This window comes from Balaenoptera borealis, assembly GCF_965194805.1.
Source record: "Balaenoptera borealis genome assembly, chromosome: 2".
Classification (NCBI taxonomy): Eukaryota; Metazoa; Chordata; class Mammalia; order Artiodactyla; family Balaenopteridae; genus Balaenoptera; species Balaenoptera borealis.
The window spans coordinates 103,021,404-103,033,341 of NC_138867.1; the positions used below are offsets into that span (position 1 = coordinate 103,021,404).

Here is an 11,938-nt window from a genome sequence, read left to right on the forward strand (position 1 = left end):
ATATTATTAAACATAGTTCATCCCCTGGGAATATAGGCAGTGGTTCTTTTAAATTTTCAGTAGACCTCTGAGCAGTTAACATGTATATGCCCAAGGCATTTTAATGACTGATTGTTGCATGTTAATTATTTTAAAATATTTGAGCAGTTTGTGAATAGATAAAATTTAGAGCGACAGTAAAAAAAATCAATGCAATATTGAAAAATTTCACTAGTGAACACTAAAAGTGAATACTTTTTTATTCCAGAACTTTCAGCCAACACAGCTGCCTTTGCTAAAAGTGCTGCCATGTTAGGTAATTCTGAAGATCATACTGCACTGTCTAGAGCTTTGTCTCAGCTTGCAGAGGTTGAGGAGAAGATAGACCAGTTACATCAAGAACAAGCTTTTGCTGACTTTTATATGTTTTCAGAACTACTTAGTGACTACATTCGTCTTATTGCTGCAGTGAAAGTAAGCCTCACTTTGTAATCTTCCTTGAATTCTTCATACTTAAGTGTTTTGCTTATAAGAAGAACATGGTATCCTATTAGGCATGCATTTAAGTGTGTAAATTACATACTAGTAAGTATAAAATGGCTTCAAGATGATTATTCATAGCTTAATATTCTCTTCCCCTATGACTTAGACAGTACAATAGACAGAATTGATGTTTTTAAGAGATCTAAGGATGCCAAATAAAATAAAACCATTACACACTTACTTATATATTTATATATAGAAGTTTGCAGCTAACTGATAGCATTTGTTTACTCCTTCTAGCATAAGCTGAAACTACCCACTGGATTCTGTTATCATTAGTAAAGTTATAATAAGAAGCAGGAAAAAACCAGAACTGATTATTGCATGAATATGTTTAACGGTGGCTTTGGCATGAATTTGGACTGTAAGCAAACATTCTGCGTATATGTCACCATCTAATTATAGACGAGATGGGACTAGATTAGATAAAAAATTGTGTTATCTAGTGGTAATGTTTAAGGATGAACAGTCTTAAGTTTCTGAATAGTTAAGAAAGTAATCCCATTAACGAATGAAAATTAGTATTTTATAGATAACTCCAATATTCAGATAATGAAACTGAACTGACTGTTATTTTATGTTACATGTTATGGAATATACTTTTTAAGATCTTATGGTGTCTTTGAATTACTGTTAGGAACATTAGTTCTCATGGAGAGTCGAGGGGAGCTGGAAGTTTACCTTGGATTCAAACATCTAGAAAGTTAAATTAGTATTTATAATCAGAACATTGATGCATTGCATATCATAGACAATTCTATTCTCAGGCTAATGATGACAGTTATTACTAGAGGGTTCTTAGCATTTCAGAGTGGTACTTTCTTAGGTTTAGGTTTGTCTATATTACCAATTTTGTTTGTATTTATTCTTAGGTGTTACTCTTTTAGTTTTTATTGGAGTGTAGTTGATTTACAATGTTGTGTTAGTTTCAGGTGAACAGCAAAGTGAATCCGTTATACATATACTTATATCCACTCTTTTCTTTTTTAGATTCTTTTCCCATATAGGCCATTACAGAGTACTGATAGAGTTCCCTGTACTATACAGGAGGTTCTTACTCCTTATCTATTTTATATATAGTAGTGTGTATATGTCAGTCCCAATCTCCCAGATTATCCCTCCACCTCCCTTATCCCCTGGTAACCATAAGTTTGTTTGCTACATCCATGACTCTACTGCTGTTTTGTAAATAAGTTCATTTGTACCCTTTTTTTTTTAGATTCCACATATAAGTGATATCATATGATATTTGTCTTTCTGAGTCTGACTTACTTCACTCAGAATGACAATCTCTAGGTCCATCCATGTTGCTACAAATGGCATTATTTTATGGCTGAGTAATATTCCATATCTTCTTTTTTATGGCTGAGTAATATTCCACATCTTCTTTGTCTATTCCTCTGTTGATGGACATTTATGTTGTTAGATGTTACTCTTTATATTCCTGGCGGTTAGTTTTTCTTTTCACCTATTTAAATATGTTAATATAGATAGTTATCAGTTCATTTTATATAGGCAACTTGTGATATACAGAAATTCAGTTTACAGATCATGGTTCCTGTTTCTCACCTGCTCTCACCTCATTCCAGAGCTCCCACTAGCATGAGAGCTATTATTAAAAAGTATAACACCTGCAGAAAACCTGTGGATTCAAAAAGGGACACTAGGCACTGTCTGTGAGAAGTAGTACCTGCTGAGAAGAGCTAACCTGGGACAAGACTCCCTGACAGGGTTGGCCTCCCTGTGTGTTGGATGCTCATCCCTCAAAAACAGCTTTTCTCATACTGCCTCTACCTTCTTACGGTTTTCTTACATTCCATGAAATTACAGTTATATCAGTGTTTCCCGGAATGTTTTCTGCATAACACTGACACCGAAAGATGTGCCACAGTCAGCTGAGTTATGGAGATAATGTATGCAATATCCCTGTCTTGCAGATTCAGAGTGCATTTAAAAAGCTCAGGACTGTCTAGCAGTAAAAAAAGACATTTAACTTTATTTAATCCAGAGGCTTCCAAATTCATATGAACAGGAATTCTTTTCCACTTAATATATTTTTACACATATGCAACACACTTTGGGAAATACTGAATTAGTGATTCATTGACTAAAAGAAGAGTTAAAGAGCTATGGTCAAGTTATACCTTAAGATGAATTAAGCTCTTTCAGATTGATTTTCTACTGAAACCTAGCCCAGGTCCACTTCATAAAGGAGTTGAGAAATTATGGAGTAAGATGACAAGGCAATTTTTATGGTCTTTATTTTTTGTTTGTTTTTTATTTTAAACTAATTCATTTGTATTTGAAAAAGTACATGCACAGAATAATTCTAACAACCCTAAAAGGTAAAATTTCTTTTTACTAAAACCTCTAGTTTCTCTTCCCTTGGTGAAATTCTGTTAGATGTCTTTACAGAATTAGCTGTGCACACTTATGAAGCTAATTTTCTCTTTGTTTTTCTTTCCTTCTTTCTTTCTGTGTTTCTTTTTCTCAACCCCCTTCTCCCTCCCTTCATCTCTTCCTTCCTTCTTCAAAAAGGCACATACTATATACATGATTCTTTGCCTGCTTTTTTTACCCACTCTATTTTAAAAAGGTCTCTTTATCAACTTACGTAAATATGTGTTGCATTCTTTTAAATGGTTGTATCATATTCCATCATTTAGTATATAGATGGACCTGGAATTATTTGATGAGTCCAATATTAAATATTAAGTATTTTGATAATAATTCTTTGGGCATAAAATTCCTAGAAGTAGAATTACTTGGCCAAAGGGTATATGAAGTTTAAATTTCAATAAACATTGCCGTATTACTGTCTGAAGAGGTTATACCTCTTTATACTCCCGCACCAATATATGTGTTGCTTCTTCTCCCACCCAATGATGGTTTTTTTTGTGTGTGTGTAAGTTTTAATTTCTTTAGTTATTGTGAATTTAAGCATCTTTACAAATGATAAGCCATTTGCATTTCTTTTTTCTACGAACTGTTTATGTTTATGCCCAGTTTTATTTTTTGTCTTACTGATTTCTAATAACTGTTTAATACTATTCAATACTTAGCTCTTTGTTTTATCCGTATTGAGAGTACTTTTTAAAATGATGGTAATTTTGAAACTAGGAGTACTTTGGGAATTAGAATTTAGGGCCAAAGTGGGGGTACTGAGAACATGAGAAATTGGGGCCTTAAAGAAAGTGATGAAGTTCATCCACCCAGAATACTGCCCAGGCCTGGCCTTGTAGCCAGGGAACTCCTGTTTCCCTCTTTTGTACAGGCTCTGACATCTGGGACTCCATATTTTGGGTAATACAGTTAGTTAGCTCACGTGTATGAAGTGGTAAACTCGTTAGATGCATTTTCATGTATTGGCCTTCTGTGAGCCACTAGAGTAGGGTCAGGGATTGAGGGTAATAGCTTTCAGTGTTTTCAGCACTAGAATCTTCATAAGGAATTCTTACAGGGAATGCAGGTTTATAAAATATATAAAATAATTTTTTTAAAAACCAGTAGATGGATTCCCCAAGGAGTTTAACATCTTCATCGTTTGGCTGTAAGTAATCAGCATCCTGTCAGGACTCCAGGAATCTAGGCAGCATACTTTCAGATTCACTGAATTAGAATATGGTATTAATTAAATTAAAATTGCAGCCTCAAATTTCCTGGTTGGCCAGGAAAACTGCTCCACAACTGCAACCTTGTCTAACCTAGACGAGCTTGCATACAATTGCGTACCATAAATTGGTGGGGGATGGGGGGTGTCTAAAGTGAATCACCAGTGTAAATGTATCCCTCTTGTAGAAGAAGCTGGTTGTACCAGAGTGGATTAGTATCTTGACATGCAGAGGCATACATTAAGTTATGATTTGATATTTTGGGATTGACATATATACACTGATACATATAAAGTAGATAACTAATGACAACCTGCTGTATAGCTCAGGGAACTCCACTTCGCTGTACAGTAGAAACTAACACAACATTGTAAAACAGCTATACCCAATGGGAAAAAAAAGAGATAGCATTTTTAGAAGATCAGGTATGGTTCTGATTCTTTTTTTCTTTTATATTCTGGTGTTACAAGGGTAGGAAACCAAATGAAGAAAAAGTTAATTCTTCTGGAGTTAAGATTAATTTTTTTATCTAAAATAATCTGACTTGAGTAGCTTTGCCTTTACCATAGCTCCTATATCTGTACCACAGTGAACATGTGATTTCTGGAATATTATGAGATAATAAACCGGGCAGAGACCAAATTAGTTTAAGTTGGTGTATCACTGAAAAGGCCAGTTGATATATACTAAGAACTTAAGCAAATATTGAAATTAAAGGGCATTTTGGTTCGCTGTTGCACTGTATTGGTACATATTTTAAATAATCAAATTGTACAGAGGAATTTATAAATGAAGAGCTGATATGGCCATGTTCCTTTAAAGGAAAACTAGGCCTAAAGTCTTAAATTACTTTTAAAATTTGTGTATGTATAGGGGGTGAGGCACAGGGATTGTTTATTTGTTTTAAATGACTTTTTGAATGTATTTGTGTTAGATGTATTACTTTTGTGATTTTGGCCCAAATTAATTTGGCTGAAGCAAAATCAATTCATAATGAGAAATGTTTTAGGGAGAATGTAGTCTTTTAAACATAAGAAAAGCAAACAAAAAGAACAGTAAGACTCACTTACTGAGAGAAGAGAAATTAGATGAGATGACAAATCTAGTAAAATGGATTTAAATGCCTATAGAGTGCGTTTAACTTACCGGTTTGCCTAGGATGTCTCTTGTCCTGGCTAATTAAAATGTGTACGGTCTTTAAGAACTCTGTGAATTTAGAGGTTTTAGTATTATTGCCCACATTTTCAAAATATGCTGTATGCTGTAAATACAGTCCAATTATGTTTTTTTCTGATTACTTAAGTTATTATTATTTGCACTTCTGGTAGAAATCTTAATCAACTACGTTTATATGTGTATGTTATCTAGAAATAATCCATAATAGTACTTACTAATTATTAAACATCCACTAGGTTAAGTCACCCTGCGTGCTATATACTTTTCATTTTATTTCTAGTCCATAAATCTAGATCTTATTTCACTCTTTTATATTTGGAAGAACTGTGGGTTATAGAAATTAAATGAATTTCCCCAAGATCATACAGTGACAAAACTAGTATTTGAATCCAAATTTGATTTGTTCCAAAGCCTACATTTTGAAAATACACTATCTACTTGCTTTCTTCTTCATCAGGTTCCTATAACAGTGTGTATTAATTTACTGTTTCTTGATCCAGAAGCTCTCTATTCGGAATAAATGAAAATAACTCTGTTTCACCTATGTTATTAATGCTTGCTTCATTTGTTCAATTAATAAATACTAAAAAAAATGAATATATCCCCAACATCAAGCTAGAAAAGGGATTATTGTTGTATTCCAGTCTGTCCATCAGTTTTTTTTTTAATGAAATTTCTAATTACTGTCTTACCTTCATATTTCATTTCTTTCCTCCATTCACTTGCTCTTGCTCTTGCTCTACCAAACCCCTTGAAAGAAGTCATGGAGTTGGTTGAATTGTTCTGTTACGGTCTTTTTGTCTGTTTCTTCATTTAATTCTGCATACTAGATACATATATCCATTTGCGCTTTTTGTCTTGTGTAGGACTACCTCTCCCCCCGCCCCCCGCATTTTGTTATATCTTTACATTGTTTTGCCTGTTCTTTTATTTGCTATTGGTAATCTCTTCCACCACATTTTTACTTTACTTTCTGTTATCTTATGGCTTTTCACATTTCCTATTTTTAACTTTTTGGCATATTTCCAACACTTAAATCTGCTTTTGATATTTTAGTAGGGAAACTTTCAATTGTAAATATGACACCAGCATTTTCCTATTAAATCTTTCTTCAAAGCATAAAACTCTGTTAGAAATCTTATTATAAGCCACATTTTAAGCCCTAAAGGTGGGACTTCCCTGGTGGTCCAGTGGTTAAGACTCTGCGTTCCCAGTGCAGGGGGCATGGGTTTGAATCCCCTGGTCTGAGAACTAAGAAAAAGAGAAAAAACCCTAAAGCCTAGTGAAATGGATTTTATATATAGTTTTGTTTTTTGTTTTTTTATTCTGAGCTCTTATATTTCATCCAATTACCGGGTTTTTGTTTTTAAGCAAATGAATATAGAACTCTGTTTTCTTTGATATTGGCATGTTTATTTTCAGTATCTCACTATATTAGAGTAGTATATAAGTACCTGGTTTTATTGTTTTTAGTACTATAGCACTTCTAGTATTTTGAAAGTATTTCAGTGTTAATTCCCAGTTAGTAATATTATGTCATTCACTTATAGGGTGTATTTGACCATCGAATGAAGTGCTGGCAGAAATGGGAAGATGCTCAAATTACTTTGCTCAAAAAACGTGAAACTGAAGCAAAAATGATGGTTGCTAACAAACCAGATAAAATACAGCAAGCTAAAAATGAAATAAGAGAGGTGATTAATACAAAATGCTTTATTTATCTCTTTACCCAAATTTTCCATGACTCATTCATATATGCATAATTTTTCATAAATTTTTTTCTGAACCATTCAACACTTAGCTATTTTTTCATAACTTACGAACTGTTTTATAATTACTTTAACATTTTGATTATCATTAAAATCTCCAGATCCCTTTGTTACTTTCACATAATTATGGAATGGATAAAGAAGCGTACAAGGAAAAGATTTAAATTAACCTTGAATTAATAATCACACATTTCTTTTGAGATGGTTAATTTGATTTCAGATAATTACTTATTTTGTGTCTAAAATTGGTTTTAGAGATAGACTTGTCCCACATGTAGCTGTCCAGGTGACATTATCCCCCATATATATGTATTATATATGGTATTTTAGTGAATCTGTATAAGTTTATTATAATTTATACACTTTTTTTGCCATGCTTCAATAAGGAAATTGAAGAGGTAGGACAACCTTTATATTACTTAAAGTAAATGTACCTGCTCTTTGAAGAGTATGTACCAGTGTTTTGGTTACATAGTGGGAAAATATCATTTCATTGCTTAAGTCTTCATTTATTTTATTTTAGCTGTTCCATTGGTCACTAATCACAACGTTTATTGTTTCTGTAGTGAATTTAATGTTTACCGATAGGTGTTCAGTAGACCGTAATTGCACAATTTTTTTTTTAATCTGTACATTTCACCATTACAAAAATGTTTTTTAAATGTTTGTCATATAATTTTTCTAATTAATTATTTCCATGGGCATATAAATTGTGATGAACATGTATTCTTGAAATTAGCCAGTATTATTGATATATTTTGAAATAATTTAAAGGTATATAAAGAAATGAGAAAATTACACTCTAACACTGCTAAATTATTTGATAGTGAATTTTATACTCAAAATCTTTTCATCTAAATTAAGGTGTGGAGACTGTAGTTCATTAAGCACTAGAATATCCTAATCGTAAGTCTGACAGTAAAATATTAATGGAAATTAAGCTGGTGTGCATTTCCACTACTGGAAAGTTACATACACGTTTGAATGATGCCAAACTGGGCTTTGCCAATATTGAACTTTCAGGATTTTTAGGCACTGCATTATAAATCAAATGAGTGGTCATGACAGCTAGTTCTATAAATTTTTCCCGAACAAGATTAAAAAATTTGTACGTTTTTGTTTGTTTTTGTCAGTGGGAGGCAAAAGTGCAACAAGGAGAAAGAGATTTTGAACAGATCTCTAAAACAATTCGAAAAGAAGTGGGAAGATTTGAGGCAAGTATAATAATTTCACACTTTTCTTAACAACTTGGTCACATTTTGCCACAATATCATGGTAAAATCAAACTTGGTTTTGTACTAATGGACGTTTTTTTTTCCGTGTATTGTACTTTAACAGAAACAACGAGTGAAAGATTTTAAAACTGTTATTATCAAGTACTTAGAATCATTAGTACAAACACAACAACAGGTAAGGTAATTTTTTATAACTTACAAACTTCTTCGAGAATTTGTTTTTGATATGCTTTTTTATTTTAAACATGATAATCAATGAAATGAGCTTTACTTGAGAAGTAATAAATGGAGTAGAGAAAACCAAAGACAGCAAAGGAAGAATGGTAGTAAAAATAATTGGAAATTCTCAGGTCCTTTTTGCCTCCGCTGCTAACCTCTAAGAGAGAGATACTTTTCCCAGTTTTAGACTATGAGAAACACTCTGTACTACTTTTCCCTTTTTCTCAGTCTTCCCAGTTTTACTTCCCTATTGATCATAGCTGTTTGAGTACATTCTTGTAGTAAGTTCTTCTCTTCCATACCAGATAGAACTTAAACTAAAAAGTAAATTTTAAAGGTTTTTTTAAAAATATTGTTTTGATTTTTCCTTTAGTTTGTGTGGGTTTGGTGTTGATTGTATACTGCAAGTGGCATTTGTCTCCTTAAATAGAGAAAATCATGGATTTTAATGTTATATTAAAGAAAAGTATGTAACAAGATAATATCAGAGGTTTGTTCCTGTGTATTTTAATATAAATTTGAGTAATAGATCAAATTATTTAATATCTTGAATAGAAGGATTTCTTCCTCCAATTCTTTTTAAACTATATAATATCAATAGATTAAATTTTTAAATTAGGTGATAACATTATATCTTCAAATTATATTTGTTTTTTATTTTAAATACTTAGTTCATAAAGTCAGATTCTTTAAATATAAAAAGAAATCGGGGGCTTCCCTGGTGATGCAGTGGTTAAGAATCCGCCTGCCAATGCAGGGGGCATGCGTTTGAGCCCTGCTCCGGGAAGATCCCACATGCCGCGGAGCAACTGGGCCTGTGCACCACAGCTGCTGAGCCTGCTCTCTAGAGCCCACGAGCCACAGCTGCTGAAGCCTGTGCACCTGGAGCCCGTGCTCCGCAACAAGAGAAGCCATGGCAATGAGAGGCCCACGCACCGCAACAAGGAGCGGCCCCACTCACTGCAACTGGAGAGGGCCCGCGCGCAGAGCAAAGACCCAACGCAGCCAAAAATGAAATAAATTTTTTAAAAAATAAATTTTAAATAAATGAAGCAACTATTCTGTAAAAAAAACAAAAAAAAGGCTATATAAGCTTGTTTTTAAAGGAATTGTTTTAAACTTAATGTTAGTTTATATGTCAGTCTATTCTGTTCTCTGGACTCTGGACTATCCCGGAAAGACTGGCAGCTAATTCCTTCCAGTCTCTTTTCCCATTCTTGCTTGGATATTTTCTTCTCTTCCTCCTTTTCTCATTCTTTTTGGCTAGCAATAACATAAAATGTGAATGTCCTCTGAATTAGGAGATGTTATCACTTTATATTGGAAAAGCTCATTGCAGTTTTATTATTTAAGGTAATCTTATTTAACTTACACTGTTTCTATATATACAATTCATAAATTAAAGAAATCTTAAATTTTTTGGTATTAAAAAAATTTTTTTTCTTACATCAAAAACTAAAATTACCCAGGAGTAATTAATATTTTAAAATAATTTATATATGAATTATATTGACAGACTTAATATAAGGGAATTTAGATGATCCCTTTAAGAACCAGACTTTAGTAAATGTTAATCATTGTTAGTTATTTGTATAGATTTTTTAAAAAATGCTTCACAGGATATATTATATAAACGACAAAAAGATTATGAGAATGTCTTTTATTTTTTGTTATCATCCACAGCTGATAAAATACTGGGAGGCATTTCTACCTGAGGCCAAAGCCATTGCCTAGCAAGAAGATTATTCCTGTTAAGAAGATCTTGGATGCTTGTTCCAGTTATGCAGAATTCCATAGTGAAATCATCTAAAACCATCTAAATAAACCACTATATATTTTATGAATTACATGTGGTTTTTTATAAATATATATTCTGACATTTTATTACAAGCTGCATGTCCTGACCCTCTTTGAATTAAGTGGACTGTGGCATGACGTTCTGCAATACTTTGCTGAATTGAACACTACTGTGTCTTAAATACTTGCACTAAAAAGTGCACTGCAAGGCCAGAAAATTTTACAATATTTTTTTCTTCACAATATGTTCTGTAGTGTGTTCGCCCTCTTTATGAAGTGAATTATCAGCGCATTGGTTAATGTTCACTTATACATTCCTGTACGGAAATGATGATTTTGTGATTACAGTAATAAAATGATATTTCTTGTGAAGTATTAGTAACAGATTATTTGGGTATGTAAGCATATTAGGGATCTTTTAAAAGCATTTTAATAGGAAGAAACTTTTTCTCTTAGATGTATATAGGTGATGCTATGATGACTAATTTTTTTAATTCACAGAAAAAACAACTCCTTCATTATTAAATGACTCGATGAAGGTTAATTAAGTTTTTTTATCTCTTGGTTCAACTTTGGGGAATGCTCTTGTCTTGAGTAAGGGAGTAAATAATTGTCTTTGCTTGTTTTTATCCATTCCTATTATAAGTGCCCAACTTAAGAATTAGAAAAAAATAGATGTTTCTGTTACAGGTCCTGTGGATTTTGCTCATCTTCTATTATCTTCAAAGTCCAAGACTTTGCATATATTTAATTTATTCCTTGCCTTTCCTTTGTTTTTCGTTTTAAACTAGAAGTAGATCATCTGTGGTCATCATTGACAAAGAATAGTGCCATGCTAAAATACCCTGTGATTTGATGAATAACCAAGGATAGTGCAAAGGAAATTTGAAGTAAAATGAAACTTGTCTTTGGCAGCCATCTCACCTATTTCTGTATCCTGTTTAGATGGCAATTATATAACCCTTAATGTTGATGAAAGTTTAATTTGTAACTGGCATCAGAGTTATTTTCATTTTTTAAAAAGTATTCTTAAAGATGCCCCTCTTCTCAGGCTTAACAACTGTATCTCCTTTCCAGAAGAGTAAGATGTTGTATGTGTAACTGAGTCCTTTCTAGCAGCGCACTGGATACAATTAATATATCCGAGTATCCTCAGGGTATGTTTGCTTCCACTTATTTTAGTTGAAATTTTAGGCCTACTGTAGGTGTTGTTCATGTTTATGATCCTGGAACCCAGAAGAATGCCTGATACATAATAGGGAATAATAAAGACTTGATGAATTGAACAGGAAAAAAAAAATCCTGGGTGATGCAAAATAATGTTTGCTGTCTTAAGAAGAAGGAGAAATTGAAGCAGAAATAGTATAGTCTTCTGTTGTTGCTTCTCTTGGAGGTAACTTTGATACGTTTAAGAAATGAGTAATTCCTATTAATATGTATCAGATCCTATCTTGTTGTCCTGTTAATACTGAGCAAAATATAGGCTTACTGGGAACAGTTTCACTACAATGATGACCTAGTATTAGGTACATAGGTTACGTTTACACATAGGATAATAACTTATTCAAGCCCAAATTGTCCATTCTGCTGTGGTACATGTGTAATAACA

The 11,938-nt window shown here is 32.8% G+C and overlaps 1 protein-coding gene across 2 annotated transcripts in view; it reads left to right on the forward strand.

Annotated features, from left to right (window-relative positions):
- The window catches only part of SNX2 (sorting nexin 2), a 61,906-nt gene extending 51,205 nt beyond the window's left edge, over nt 1-10,701 (forward strand). The window contains exons 11-16 of one of the 2 annotated variants that reach the window (XM_082380714.1): nt 248-295; nt 413-453; nt 6,860-7,003; nt 8,212-8,292; nt 8,417-8,488; nt 10,216-10,701. In XM_082380714.1, the coding sequence (XP_082236840.1) occupies nt 248-295; nt 413-453; nt 6,860-7,003; nt 8,212-8,292; nt 8,417-8,488; nt 10,216-10,266 (437 nt within the window). In that variant the 3' untranslated portion in view covers nt 10,267-10,701. Of the gene's footprint in view, nt 1-247; nt 454-6,859; nt 7,004-8,211; nt 8,293-8,416; nt 8,489-10,215 lie in introns of both variants that reach the window. The other variant, XM_082380713.1, reaches the window with a different exon arrangement.
- The last annotated feature ends 1,237 nt before the right edge of the window (nt 10,702-11,938 follow it).